Raw genomic sequence first — 15,528 nt, 5'->3', positions numbered from 1 at the left:
TTTTTTTTTTTTCAGGATTCTTTGATGAATAGAAAGTTCAAAAAAGCAGAATTTATTTGAAGTCGAATGTTTTTGTATCAATATAAATCTTTACGGTTATAATCTTTACTGTTACTTTTCATCAGTTTAGTGCGTTTTTTTTCTTAATAAACATATTCATTTATTTAAAAAAAAATCTTACTGACCCCAAACCTTTGGCCTGTATTTATTTACAAAATATTAGTTTTCTAATATTTTCTATAATGTCTGTTGCCTTTGGGTTAAGAGTGTTAAGAACAGGCTTTTCCCATAATTATGCTGTTTTGAGAATCACTGTCATTGTGGTTTGTGTGTGAACTGTTTAGGACTGTGTTTACTGGGTGGATTGAAACCCTCATTATTAGTAGTCATTTTGTATTTATCTCAATAGATGTTTTGAAAGCTAGCAGGCAAGAAAAAAAGCAGAACAAACTGTAGGCTATTATCCGTTCAGCAGTGCTGCTGACAAGGTCGGACCTGTGTGGCAGTGCCCAAATTGATATGCAACGTGCAAATGCTTTATCCTGTTTGTGCTACCGAGAATAATTGTGTCTGGCTTCTCATTCAGTTCATAACGAAATAAAACAGGCTCTACGTGCCAAGGTTTGTGACCCCTGATCTAGAGGAGGATCGCTAGAAGCTTTTTCCAATATTTCTGATGCTTTTCACATTACAAAAGTGCACTGATACTTAGTGAAGACTAATGTAATGTGATATACATAGCTATCAGGACAGACAACGGTTTTAAAGGAATAGTTCACCCAAAGAATGACATTTCTTAATTAACCATTTGAATCAAATGGTCAAGTTTCAATCACTGATGTCCACGTGCACATTTTTACAATCTCCATTGCCTGCTTTACAAAGTGGCCCCGTTAATTCTTTCTAGAGACATGGCATGTCTTTAAAGAGATTGTTTTGTTTAATTAAGCTGCTATTGTTCTGGATCAGCATTGCTTTGTTTCCCTTCTGTTATGATCAGTGCTGATGAGCCTTGTCTCCTCCTCTGGCAGAGATTGTTGGCTTCAACCCAGAATGAAAATTTCAAGGCTTGTGTTTGAGGCTGCTTACATTTCCTGTACCTTCTGCGAAACCCTCTGGAGTGACTGAGCGGTTTTGATTGCATCCGCTTATAAAACTGTTAGTTCTGGCTCTGAAATATGACTGATCTTTGCACCGTGCCTAACAACATCCCTTTAGTGTGTGTGTGTGTGTGTGTGTGTGTGTGTGTGTGTGTGTGTGGAGTGATGATGAAGTTCAGGGTCTTGAGCTAATACTGTGTGTGTGTATATATATATATATATATGAAAATGTATAGTTAGTATAAGGTAAATAATTAAATGTGAATTAACTGAATAATTATAGCCATTCAACATTACAGTGTAATTGAACATCAGGCCTAAACTGCAAATTATCAAATGCTTTATTTATCATTTATTAACATTTGCAGAACATAAAAAATTCATAACTTTTAAGTGAACTTAAAACAATATTCACACAAACCCATTATAACCCAGTGTCCTGTCAGCTCTTTAAGCTGTCAGGTAATATTTTTCCATTAATTTATTTTGCACATTAATTTTCACAATTAATACAAGTGTGATCATATACTGTTATTTTAGAGAATGGTTGTAAGGGAAAATACATTAGCATAGCTACTTCAGGAAGTGAAATTGATGTTTTGTTTATAATTTAACAGAAATTGACGTTAATTTTCCCAGCTCTGTCTCTCTCTCTCGTGTGTCGTGTGTGTGTGTGTGTGTGTGTGTGTGTGTGTGTGTGTGTGTGTGTGTGTGTTGGGGTAAACTGAAAGTAGTGCTGGAATTGTTTAGGGAGGATGTAAGTGGTCTCTTATTCTTCCTCTCCAGTCCTCTGTCACTTCAGTTCTCATTTAATGATGTTCTCTTTGATGGTTATGTTTTTTTTGTGGGAAAAAAGGAATGGAACAGAAATCAGTCCAAATCAATGCCAATCGTCACGGATAGCTGCGGCAGGTTACTAACGAGGGCTCGTTAACTTTGGCATGTGCTGTTTCACCCACATGCAGCATCAGTTCTGATCAAACGTTGTTTGGCATTACAGAATCCGCCCTGCAGCGACCGAAAATGACAAAGAAAAGGAAGGAATGACAAGTCGTGGGTCAAGGACGAAACCGTAAACTTGATAAAGAACCCATAAAGATGAAGAGGATGAGGTTAAAGAAGTCAGATGAGACATGCTCAGTAACAATTTGTCATCTTCTGTCTGGTTGCAGTGATATTGTTTACAGGTATAACTGAAGTATGGTGAAACGCAGCAGTTTTCGAGTAAAGCTCTTCCAGGCGCATTCGTAGCGGGATGTTCTGACTTCTGCCATTGGCTGAAGAGCAGCTTGAATGTCCGCAGGGGTTGATCATTATCTCTGACTTATGATTGGCTGTTCCCTCCAGGGGAGGTGCTTAGTATTCAGGTCATTTACTTCCTCCATCTTGACTCAAGTCATTTGGTGTAGTTTCTCATTATACACTTTTAAACTATGCTGGCCTCTTGTTGAGACAGAAAGTCAGATCTGTACTTAAGAGAATGGTTCACCCAAAAATAGAAGTTCTTACATCATTTACACACCCTCTTGTCATTCCAAACCCATTTGACTTTAAACTGTGAAACACAAGCGGAGCTCTTTTAATAAGTAGCTGGTTGGGTAGACTGAATGTAATGGCAGTATATGGTGACTTACTTTAATGCTTAATAAAGTACCTAAAGGTGCGGTGACATTTACTGCTGTGCAGTGAATTTTCACACAAAGTCTAGTCATTTCAATAGGAATCCCTAGGATTGGGAATACGAATGGACTTATTCTTCCTTAAATGTGTGGTCACATTAGCAAAATTTAGACATTAAAGGTCTGTTGTCGATAACGTTGTGACGTATAAAGTACAGCACACAGAAGCTGCTTTCAAAACAAGCAGCTTTCTGTTGGTCAGCTTGGTCAATTCACATGAACAAAATCTGCACAAGAAACTTTCATGCCCTCATGCAAAACTCCCCAACACACAGGAATAATAATTACTGGAATAATTGGATTTTGTCTGCAAAATTTTCGCCGAGCATTGATTAAAGTGACCACACCTTAAGAGTGTGAGCAAAAAATTAATGTGACTCACTGATCATTTTCCAAGTGTTTTTGATTGAATTTGGTGAAAAAACATCACTGTAATTTATCAGTTTTTCAGTAAAATCATAGCGTCCACTTTCTTTAAAATATGTTCATGAGAGTATTTAAACCTTGCATGATCTCGGGTATTCACATGAGAACTTGCATTTTGTTCCATCCCAAAGCGCAGAGATGGTTTATAAACAGCTCTAGTACTTCTCTATGTTCTGAAATCTTTAATTTAGGTAAAAAGCTGTTTTATTAGTTTGTATTCTCCCTTATCAATGCTGATATACCAAAACCTTTTGTCTAGGGATTTTCCAAACTTCTGAAGGGCATGTACTCGTATGCCTTATTCGTTTATCTCGCAGTAGACGCCATCTTTCATTTCAAATTGTTTAGCTCTTCATTTGCTAGATTATCTATTGTGAATGGTTTCTTTTGTGTTGCGAGTTTGAAAGAAAGCCAGTCTGACTGTCAAGTCTGATGTTGCAATCTCTTGTTTTTCCCAAAACAATAGATTTTATTTGGGGGGGGGGGGCTGGGTGAAGTTTTAAGATTTTGCAATATATTCCAGTTTCCTTCATTCTTTTCTTTTCCCTTCAGCATTGCCAGCAGTAGCCGGGACAACCCTGTCCACATATGGGATGCGTTTTACGGGGACCTCCGAGCATCTTTTCGACCCTACAACCACCTGGATGAGCTGACAGCGGCACATTCCCTGTGTTTCTCTCCTGACGGCTCTCAGCTCTACTGCGGCTTTGACAAAATAGTCAGGGTCTTCCACACCGACCGTCCTGGGAGAGACTGTGAGCAGAGGCCCACCCTGGGTGAGGGTCCCTCTTGCAGAGGAATAACCGCTATATCAATCACGCTCACTCTTCAAACGGTTCTTAATCGGGGTCATTAAGACGGCTGGCTGGCTGGCATGGGTGTGGAATGCCTGTAATCCTATTTCATTTCTTTTTGTTTGTTTGGATGGATTCGTTCCAAACACATTCATGGCGGGAAACACATATTTGGCTTGATTAAGCTAACATGGCATGCATGGCTCTGATCTAGACAGTACCTGTGGATATAATTATCTTAGCATGTTTGTAGTGACTGACTCATTCATGGTGTTTCAACACTGCTATTGTAATTATTGGTCTGGATGCGACACAAAAGATCTTTGTTCAGACTGATGAAGGGTTGAAAGATGTGGCCTATTACATTATATTATTTTCAGTTTTTAAGCGTAGATGCAAATGAAAATAGACTTTTTTTCATAAAATATCTGACTTAATTTGGATAAAAACTTAAAAAATTGAAAATTGAAAAAAAAAACTGATATTGTAAAATGGATAATATAGTTTCATCTTTATGTTCTGATTGGATGAGTCACATACCAAGTTGTCATGAAGCAGCTGATATACATACACTACCAGTCTAAAGTTTAGGGTCAAATTTATTTTTTAAAGAAATTAATACTTTCATTCAATAAGGATGTGCTCAATTTATTAAAAGTGACAGTAAATACATTTATAATGTTACAAATGGTTTCTATTTCTAATAAATGCTGTTCTTTTGAACTTTCTATTAATCTAAGAATCCCAATCAAAAATGTTTTCAAAAAAATATTAAGCAGCACAACTTTTTTCATCAATGATAATAATAAGACTCCAAATCAGCGTATTAGAATGATTTATGTAGGATCATGTGACACTGAAAACGGAAGTAATGATGCTGAAACTTCAGCTTTGCATCACAGGAATAAATTACATTTTGAAATATATTAAAATAGAAAAAAAATATTTTAAATTGTAATAATATTTAGTTAATAATAGTTGTTTTTTTATCATCAAATAAATGCTGGCTTGGTGAACATAAGAGACTTTTCAAAAACATTAAAGAATCTTTTCTCCAAACTTTTGAACAGCAGTGTACACCTGTGATCGCACATCAATTGAATTCTATATTAATGTGAAAAGTTGCATAGTTTGACTTGATAAAATCAGCTTCTTCCTCGTCTGGACACTTGGCTCTGTAGTTTCTCATTATTCAGTGACTCTTCATGGATTTCTAATATGAAACCAAACTACTTACAATTAACTTTTGTTCCTGTTTTTCTTCCTCTCATTTTATACCTCATTCTTCTTTTAAGTCAAGAAACAGGGTCAGACAGGCATTATCTCCTGTATTGCCTTCAGTTCTTGTCATTCCATGTACGCCTGTGGGTCGTATTCTCATTCGGCCGGCCTTTACTCCTGTGAGGACGGTTCTCTGCTGGCTCTGCTGCCCGCACGACACCACGGAGGCCTTACACACCTGCTGTTCTCACCCAACGGCTATCACATGTACACGGGTGGTCGCAAGGTCAGTGGTCTTCTGTGCCTCACAGGTTTACTTTGCCAAATTCAATATGACAGATATATCCACCAATTAGAAACACTGTTATTTGTTGCATGTTTTGAATTCTCCAGCTAATGTTATGCGTCACTGCTTTCAGGACTCGGAGATCCTGTGCTGGGACCTCAGAGACCCGGGACAAGTTCTGTTCTCCATGCACAGGAACGTCAGTACAAACCAGCGGATCTACTTTGACCTGGACCAGTGAGATAAAGATACACAGTTTTACTAAAAACGACAGCATAGTATTTAGACCCATTTATGTTTTGCTTATGTAGATATTTGTGTGTCTGAAATAGATCTGGCCGATATCTTCTGAGTGGGGACACAGACGGTGTGGTGTCAGTGTGGGACACCCTCACAGCTCCACCTGATGGGAACGAGGAGCCACTACAGCCACTGCTACAGTTTCAGGCGCACACCGATTGTACTAATGGCATCAGGTATATTTAGCATCATTTAAATAACATGTAGAAAATGTAGGGAATTAAAAACTTTAAGTGATGTATAAAATGTAAAGTTCATGAACTCTTTAAAATCATAGCTTTTATGGATAATCACTTCACCTTTTATCGTGGCTCTGTAATTCATTTTCCTAATTTTAGAAGTACTAAAAGGTTAAGTTTGCAGCAGCATTTCTCTGTTTTGGGTTTGTCCCCTACCCAGCCTTTTGGGTCCTCTGAAATATGTTTATTAAAATTAGGGAAATTATCATTTGTACTCTTTCCTAAGAACTTAAAAAGCATATTATCAATTCATGTTGTATTAATGTACTACTGTTGGAAAAGAAAATTGAGGTCAGTAAGGTTTTTAATGTTTTTGAAAGAAGTGTCTTATGCTCACCGTGGTTGCATTAATTTTGTCAAATATTATTACAGTTTAAAATAAATGTTCTCCTTTACTCCATTCTTCAGTGTCACATGATCCTTTAGAAATTATAATGATGCTCAAAAAAATTATTATTATTGTCAATATTGAAAACAGTCATGCTACTTAATATTTTGTGATTTTTTTTTTTTTAAGAATGGAAAGTTTAAAAAGAAGAGCATTTGTTTGAAATCTCTTTTGTAACAATGTCTTTACTGACACTTTTGATCAATTTAATGCATCTTTGCTGACTAAAAGCATTTCTTTCTTTCAAAAAAGAAAAATCTTACTGACACCAAACTTTCGAACGCAAGTGTAAATCTAATTTGTGTGTTTTAAATGAAAACGAATCACTGTCCACAATGCTGATTTCATTACCAAGCACCAACAATTGAGTTTTCAGTTGAGACACCATTACTTGTCATTAAGATCACACGCAATATCAAAATATCCACACATAATACCAATCCACTTGATTGATGGATCATGGCAATGATCAGAACTCCATTCCTGCACATCACGTATGATAAATGTTTTTAATATAAATGAAATATTAATTGCTTTTTTCAAGATGTGCCCCTAATTGAAGGATGACTCAGATACTGTCAATAGGGCTATGTTTAATATGTTTGCCAGAGCTTGCAGGTGACAGCATCGCATCTGTAACACAACTGAAATGTAAACATTTGCTAAATAAATAAATGCAAATGAGTAAATATTGCGAATTTTACCTGCTCCCTTTTCTTACTCTCTCATTTCTACAGTGTGCACCCTTTCATGCCATTGGTGGCTTCATCCAGTGGTCAGCGTAAGTTCTGTTGGCCGTCTGACAGTGAGGACTCGGAGTCTGATTCAGAGGAGGGGAATGTGATGTCATCAAACGGCGTACAACAGGACAATGCTCTGGTGCTGTGGTGGGCCTGCCCATTGGGCTCAACCAATGAGAGGGGGCAGGAGGAGGAGTCAGCAGTTATTGAGAGCTAGAACTTTTGATTGTAAAACTGCACTGCTGATGACCCATAGTCTACTGCCAAACCTATAATGCTGTTTGTTTAGGTGAAGGGTGGTAAGATAGTAATTCTGCATCGATTTTAATTGTAGAATAGCTGATTTTTTTAAATCCTTCAATTTTTTTGCGGTCTCCTGGGGTTTTTTTTTTTTTTTGGCATGTTGCTGGGTTTGTAAACCTTTATCAATGAATGTCTAAAAGTCTAGACCGATGTCCTCCAAAATCCATTGAATTTAAACCCGCTCTGACAGCAAATTACAATTCAGGTCACCTGGAACACTGATCTGAAATATGAATAATTCATTCATAGATTTCATTTTGTTTGGACGGGTCCCTAAATTGATGTTTACATTGTTTACCAGCAATGCTTTCAGGATGCCCTGTCGTTGCTGGAGTGTGATGCCTCTCAGGTTTCCGATGTAGCAGTGCAGCCTTTTTTCCGATTTGCATTGGGTTTGTTTTTCTTTCACCATGTAAAGATGGTTTTCAGGAAACACGTTGAGCCTTGTCTGGGACTTACTTTAAGGACTGTCAGTGAACACGGAACAATTATTTCAGGAGCAGGTTTAATCCCCGTACAAGATGATTTTGACTATGGGAAGGCTATGTGTGATGGACTGAGACGGTTTATCTTATCTTAAATATGCCATAGAGCTGCAGTGGGCAGCTGTGAATATATTTTTGTAAGCCAGTAATCTGCTTTATTGTGTGTGAATGTGGTTGTTTTCCTGCCTCTCAATGGGCCTCGTTGTTTTAGCTGAGGCTGCACATTCTCTTTTTATAATAACCTGTTTATATTTGTTTGTATATGTGTCTGATAGAGAGAGAGCCTTTGCATATTCTAATTTTAGCTTTTATCTTGACACAATGGTGGTGTGTGTTTTTACAAATGTACACTTTTTACAGCTTTACTGTGTGTGTGTGTGTTTTTGTGCCTGTAATTTACTCTTTAAAGCAGTGGGTTTGAATGTTTCAAGCTTGCCAAACATGCTCTAGTCAGAGTGCTGAATATCATTATATTCACTGCTGAAAGCTTCAGTTGTTTGTACAAATTTGTTATACAAACCTTTTTTGTACAGTTTCTCTGGATTGTAAGCCACATCATTCAGGTCTGCTTGTGGTTCTTTCTACTTGGAGGAACTATTTGCAACAGGTAGATCACTGTGGCTTTAAAGATGAATAAACCTGTTTACATCAAAAATGTCATTGTGTTTCTGTAATTAATAATAAACGGTGTTTGCAAAGGCAATAGTAATCTAATCACTATTACTATTGGACATGCTTAGGTGTGTAACTACCTGTAAGTACGTTTTTTATATTTAAATAATTTGCCACTGATGATTCAAAGGCGAGTTTTGAGCAGTGTAGAGTAGCGTTTGTTGTTTGTCCGATCACAAATGCAGACATGGTTTTATGTTTACGCAGCGCGATATGCAACCCGTAAAATGACCGTATAAGTCATTATAATCAGTAATTATGTCCCCACTGGATGCAACAAATGCCTCATTTTTAATGGGTTTTATTGGGTTTGTCTCGTCCTGCTGGGAGACTTCATCACAGTATGGTGAGGGGCGTAACATTTCAGTCACACGCTTGAGGTATTCGGCCAATCACAACGCACTGGATAGCTGGCCAATCAGAGCACACCTCGCTTTTCAGACCGATGAGCTTTGTAAAATTCGGCGGGGCATAGAGGAGAAACAATAATGTACAGTATGTGGAAAACAATGTTTTTTTTTTAACCTTAAACCGCATAAACACATTGCATTACACCAAATACACCAAATAATGTTCTTTTTAGCAACGTCATATGACCCCTTTAAAGAAATTTGTGTCACTGTTATTTTGCTGTTTATTACTTTGAAGCTGCTTCTAAACTGTATTGTATAAAGCATGAATGTCACTTGTACGTGGGTGCAGTGACAGGCAGTTGTTGAGTGTGATAAGGTTCTTTGCTTTCTGTGTGGGTGAAAATAATTGAGAATGATGAGGTCTTGGCAAAGCTTGTTCCTCAAAGGGATGAACAGCATTTGTTGGAAAGGCGGGGCTTAACGCTCCTGTCAATCACCGCGTCAGCGAGTCAGCAGAATGAGACGAACGACAGACCTGGCCGTGATCCAGGAGATATATCGTCGATTTGTATGGGTTAGTGTGCGTCTATGACTGATTATTCACAAACACCCATACCCAATAAACCTCTTCGAACCTGACCCTTAATCCACTCCTGTATTCTGATCGATACACCGAGAGGAAGGCTAGAGACATTAGAACCCCCTTAGAACTACAATCCTGATTTAACTACTGAACAGCATTAAAAAAAAATAATAAAAAATTTAGCTTCACATGATGGGCATTCATCCAGCCATTAATATGATCAGATATGCAGTGATTCATGAGGATACTTAGTTGTCAGAGGTGAGGATAACTGATTTGATCCCGTAAAATGACCGTATAAGTCATTATAATCAGTAATTATGTCCCCACTGGATGCAACAAATGCCTCATTTTTAATGGGTTTTATTGGGTTTGTCTCGTCCTGCTGGGAGACTTCATCACAGTATGGTGAGGGGCGTAACATTTCAGTCACACGCTTGAGGTATTCGGCCAATCACAACGCACTGGATAGCTGGCCAATCAGAGCACACCTCGCTTTTCAGACCGATGAGCTTTGTAAAATTCGGCGGGGCATAGAGGAGAAACAATAATGTACAGTATGTGGAAAACAATGTTTTTTTTTTAACCTTAAACCGCATAAACACATTGCATTACACCAAATACACCAAATAATGTTCTTTTTAGCAACGTCATATGACCCCTTTAAAGAAATTTGTGTCACTGTTATTTTGCTGTTTATTACTTTGAAGCTGCTTCTAAACTGTATTGTATAAAGCATGAATGTCACTTGTACGTGGGTGCAGTGACAGGCAGTTGTTGAGTGTGATAAGGTTCTTTGCTTTCTGTGTGGGTGAAAATAATTGAGAATGATGAGGTCTTGGCAAAGCTTGTTCCTCAAAGGGATGAACAGCATTTGTTGGAAAGGCGGGGCTTAACGCTCCTGTCAATCACCGCGCTGAGTCAGCAGAATGAGACGAACGACAGACCTGGCCGTGATCCAGGAGATATATCGTCGATTTGTATGGGTTAGTGTGCGTCTATGACTGATTATTCACAAACACCCATACCCAATAAACCTCTTCGAACCTGACCCTTAATCCACTCCTGTATTCTGATCGATACACCGAGAGGAAGGCTAGAGACATTAGAACCCCCTTAGAACTACAATCCTGATTTAACTACTGAACAGCATTAAAAAAAAATAATAAAAAATTTAGCTTCACATGATGGGCATTCATCCAGCCATTAATATGATCAGATATGCAGTGATTCATGAGGATACTTAGTTGTCAGAGGTGAGGATAACTGATTTGATGTAAAGGGAAAAGTAAAGTGCTGAGTACCAAGCCCTGTGGCACTCCAGTGGGCATTTCTCCTAGGGACAGCTAGCATCATGGCAGAAACTTTTGCATGGGCAAGCAACAGTTATATTGTTTTTAGACAAATTAAAACTAGTTGTTGTTTAATTTTATATTTATTACTATTAAAATAATGTTTATTTTAATGTACGTTTAGCTTTTGGATTTATTTTTTATTTGATTTAGTGTTTCAAAGTATTTCTGTCACATCTTCTCGTATGTTTTGGCTTCAAAATATCTGCTAGCTTCCATTTTGGGCATTATATTCCATTTTGGGCTCTTTAGATTGCACAAAATGTGACCCACAAATGAGCATGAACCCTGAAGCAAAACATCTCAAATGACTAGCGCAGTGGGAGGCTGCTCATAAAACACTTCCACACAATCAAACACACATGCACACACACGCTGGCAGGCATCTTGTCTCAAATCTCTTGGATCAAATCATTCTTGAATGCTAAGCAGCACAGTCTGTTGTTTTGTTGTCCATGTTGCTAAGCGACCATCAGCAAGTCAAAGGCTGAGAGAAAAGACAAATCCCAAAAGAAAAACGAGACGTGGTGGAGGGCAGGAAATTGGGAGTTTTTAAGAGCCAATCTCTGGTGCTTCTGTGTAGACCAAGGTGCAGTGATTGTGAAGGCAAAATGTGGGACACGAGGTCTCTCGAGAAGATGGTGAACAGGACGACTCTAAGCACACAGAGAGTGCTCCACACACACATTCTGGGTGAGTGTAGCCTTAATACTACACAAACATACAGTCTCTTCAAGCTTTCATTAGTTTGTACCAGGTCACATCTAGGTTCTCCTCCAGTAGTGTAATCTGAATTCTTTCCGAAGGGCAGCACAGCACATTCTCTTCCTTGGACAACCAGAGCAAAACACAGAGCAATCAGTTTCATCAACCTCCCCACGTCCAGCCTAATGACTCTGGCATTTACTACCGCAGTGTCTGCAACTGGAATTTTGTCTAACATATAGAGAAATGTACAAAGAGAGGTCAAAACTTATACTTGAGTTCATGCACAAGAAGAAAGAATAAGTATTTGAGAGAAACAAAAATATATAAACTCACCCAAAGGAAAGTCTACTTGCTTAGAAGTTGCTCTTTTAGAACTCAAAAAGACATTTCACTCAAAGTCTTTAAGGAATATTTCACCTATTCAGAATTCTATTCAGCCTCAACTTGCATGACTTTGTTGTTCAACAGCAAAACAACATTGGACCCCATTGACTTTCATTGTGTGGAAAAAAAAGTGTGTTGTAGAAAGAAAATTGTGCAGGTTTGGAACGACGTGACACTTTTTATTTCTGGGTCAACTGTCCTTATAATAGGAAGGTTTTGGTTATGTTTCATTTATGTATTAATTGTGACTGATTCTTCTCCTGAAAAAAAAAGTATACACAAATAGGACAGCTGTCATCATTGCGTGTATATAACTGTACTGTAAATGAATGTGGACAGAAATTCTCACATTCTTTAGTCTTGTAAGAACTTGATGAGAAAAAAATATATAAACTCACCCAAAGGAAAGTCTACTTGCTTAGAAGTTGCTCTTTTAGAACTCAAAAAGACATTTCACTCAAAGTCTTTAAGGAATATTTCACCTATTCAGAATTCTATTCAGCCTCAACTTGCATGACTTTGTTGTTCAACAGCAAAACAACATTGGACCCCATTGACTTTCATTGTGTGGAAAAAAAAGTGTGTTGTAGAAAGAAAATTGTGCAGGTTTGGAACACTTTTTATTTCTGGGTCAAGTGTCCTTATAATAGGAAGGTTTTGGTTATGTTTCATTTATGTATTAATTGTGACTGATTCTTCTCCTGAAAAAAAAAGTATACACAAATAGGACAGCTGTCATCACTTACGTACTGTAAATGAATGTGGACAGAAATTCTCACATTCTTTAGTCTTGTAAGAACTTGATGAGAAATATTTGGAGAAATCTCATTACATTGCTGACTTTGGTATCTTGGCAAATCTGAGCACAGTGAAACTTTTCTTTCTGAAACTCTAGAAGGAGACATGTGGGTCTTTGTCCACAGGAGGAACATGTGGAAAGACTTAAACCAAAGTTTTCATTTGCTCTCCATTAAATCTGGTCAGTGTCCAGGATAAACGAGTGAGATATTAGAGATAACATTTATGGTTTTCCTTTCCTATGTGCATCTGAGACATTTCCTCATGAGGCATGCATAAGATCTTTCATTTATATTATTTAACAGCCATATGTAATTTTTTACGATTATGATCAGTTGCCACCTGTTTCAACCACTGACTCTCATGCTAAAACCGCTTCTTTCAGAACTAGGAGAACAGTTATGTCCATGGTCATCTCCCAATGCTAGAACAGACGACCACCAAAAATTGGCTCCAAACTTGGTCAATCCATGGCCTGTGACTGAATGGGAGCAGCCTGATGTCCCCGCCATGGAGGAATTTAAGCAGTTGGCAGAGAAGGAGAAACACGCTGCCCTTAAACTCCAAGAGGAGGTGAATATTTGCAGTCCTCAAGTGAACCATGTCGAAAAAGTAATTAATACAGACACATTAGACTGTAACACTCTGTTGCCTGGAATTCAAAAAGCCATATTTCAGTCTCCAGGGGAGCAGTCCAGAGAGATTTTATTAGGACTTGATTAAAACTTTCTGATAAAAAGAGTCAGCTTCTAATTTAACTTCTTTTTCCGTGTCCAGCAGCAACAGCATAATCCTCAACTTCTCTCCTCGTTGCATCCGAGTGTCAGATTTAATGAATGACTCGGTTGCTACTCCAATGCCAATAGCAGTCAAAGCTTTGCCATTGTGTCAGAGAAATGAGAAGAACTTTTGTAATAGGGTGTAATTGCTTGTGTAATTGCTCTCCAGGGAAAGCAAGCAGCAGCCAAACTCAGATGACTCTCCTCTTCAAAAGCCCAGTACAGTTGCCCTGCCAAAACTGATCATCTATCCTTTTCTTTCTCTCCCTCCCTAACGCCCGCTGTCTCCTTGTGTTCTCTCTACCTCTCCATCTCCCACTTTCCGGTTTCACCCCAACATCTTCATCATTTCTTCTTCTCTCCCTTTTTCAATTCATCCTTCTCTGTCCTCCCTATTCACTTTAATCCCTCTCCCTCTGTTTTCTTCTTGCTGTTCTCCATCACTTCTTCCCCAGAGTCTGCAGGCCCGGTTTCAAGAGGCCCTGCAAGCAAGGGACAGGCTGGAGGCTGAAATGAGGCGAGAGCTACAGGTCGAGCTGCAGGCCCAGTTCAGAGCTCAATTTGAAGGCCTGAGGGCTCAGATGGAGGAAGACAAGGTCCAGGCCATGGGGGAGGCCTGCAGGAAGCTGCAAGAACAGCTGCACAAAGAAGCAGAGGAGACCAGAGAGAAAATAATACACACTGTACGAGAAGAGACACAGGTGGGATGTTTGCTTCCCGCAATAGGTAAATCAGATAAACCTACATTGGGTTGACCTTCCTTAAGGTCAGCTCCATAAAGGCTGTGACACACTAGCAGCAAAGAAAGCCGACTGTGTTGTCGATTCACATCTCCTGTGTCTGTGACAAATAGTTGTGCTTAAACACACTGCAAAGACTATAGCCTTCGTGAGAGGAAATAACTGCCTATACCAGCAGGTGGTTCTCTAATGCCGGGTATCACTACACGATTTTAGGCCTGATTTGATAGGCCAATAGTTTTCTGGAGATTGCAGACAAAAGCTTGAAATCTGAGGCCAACTGATGCTCGTTCATGTGAGTGATGATCGCATAGTCTCAATTATTGTATAATGTGTGACCCCCAGTTGCTGATCCGATGTGTAATGTGCAAATCACAGCAACTTCATGATAAACAGTTGTGTAGTGTGATGTGTAGTAGGTTACTTTGAAAACTGTGAAGTGTATACCCAGCATAAGCTCAACAGCCAATCAGAGTGATCTCTCTCACCGGCTGCCCAACCATGATTCAACATGTAATCGGCCTAAAAACCCTAGCAACCACTCAGAACCACTGGCATAATGGTATAAGTTGAGCATGGCTAACATCCACTTCTTCTTCAGACAATGTATGATAATGTATAAATATAAGCTATAGAAGAAAATTGCTGGATAATGTACAATAAGTTGATTTAAATGTAGTCTACTCTCCCAGGATCAGGAAACGGTCCTCCATAAAATGTGCTGCACACATCTGAATCTTTTGGTTGAAGTGTTCTGGAACAGTGTTGTAAATACAACTTAACCACTGATTTCTAGTCGTGTTCATTTTTAGAAGGCCAAACAAAGTAGTTTCGCTTTCACAACGAAACACAGCGTCACACACGGTGGCCTTGAGTGAGCGGCGGCGGCCTAGAGTGAGCAGAGGTCAGGGGCTAGAGTGAGCAGAGGCGACGGTCTTGAGAACGGCGCGGCCGGCAGATTCGATGAAGGAGCGTCCGGAGGGCTTGCGGCAACCACATGTGACGACCCCGGGCTGGACTCCGCTTCGTCCACGGTGAAAGCCGATCCGGTGATCCACAGCGCAAAGTTGTTGTATTTCTTCAGCGACCAGCACGGATCAGCTCCAGGCATGACGAAGCAGATATCATCCTCTTTTGGAAGGCCAAACAAAGTAGTTTCGCTTTCACAATGAAACACACAGCGCCTTCACGACATGGC

The 15,528-nt window shown here is 39.1% G+C and overlaps 2 protein-coding genes across 4 annotated transcripts in view; both read left to right on the top strand.

Annotated features, from left to right (window-relative positions):
• The window catches only part of LOC107595283 (telomerase Cajal body protein 1), a 15,794-nt gene extending 7,178 nt beyond the window's left edge, over positions 1 to 8,616 (top strand). For all 3 annotated transcript variants that reach the window (XM_016285638.1, XM_016285637.1, XM_016285639.1), the window contains 5 exons: positions 3,758 to 3,981; positions 5,295 to 5,506; positions 5,640 to 5,743; positions 5,839 to 5,982; positions 7,171 to 8,616. In XM_016285638.1, coding sequence (XP_016141124.1) covers positions 3,758 to 3,981; positions 5,295 to 5,506; positions 5,640 to 5,743; positions 5,839 to 5,982; positions 7,171 to 7,390 — 904 coding nt within the window. In that variant the 3' untranslated portion in view covers positions 7,391 to 8,616. The remainder of the gene's footprint in view (positions 1 to 3,757; positions 3,982 to 5,294; positions 5,507 to 5,639; positions 5,744 to 5,838; positions 5,983 to 7,170) is intronic.
• A 2,916-nt stretch (positions 8,617 to 11,532) lies between these two features.
• LOC107595324 (myosin-6) overlaps positions 11,533 to 15,528 on the top strand; it is a 6,796-nt gene continuing 2,800 nt past the window's right edge. Inside the window, exons 1-3 of the mRNA XM_016285694.1 lie at positions 11,533 to 11,614; positions 13,197 to 13,384; positions 14,046 to 14,291. Of these exons, the coding sequence (XP_016141180.1) occupies positions 11,533 to 11,614; positions 13,197 to 13,384; positions 14,046 to 14,291 (516 nt within the window). The remainder of the gene's footprint in view (positions 11,615 to 13,196; positions 13,385 to 14,045; positions 14,292 to 15,528) is intronic.

The sequence above is a fragment of the Sinocyclocheilus grahami genome, unplaced genomic scaffold (genome assembly GCF_001515645.1).
Source record: "Sinocyclocheilus grahami isolate Dianchi unplaced genomic scaffold, SAMN03320097.WGS_v1.1 scaffold200.1, whole genome shotgun sequence".
NCBI classification, from domain to species: Eukaryota; Metazoa; Chordata; class Actinopteri; order Cypriniformes; family Cyprinidae; genus Sinocyclocheilus; species Sinocyclocheilus grahami.
Note: the sequence above shows the minus strand (reverse complement) of the source record. Positions and strands in the feature narration are given on the sequence as shown.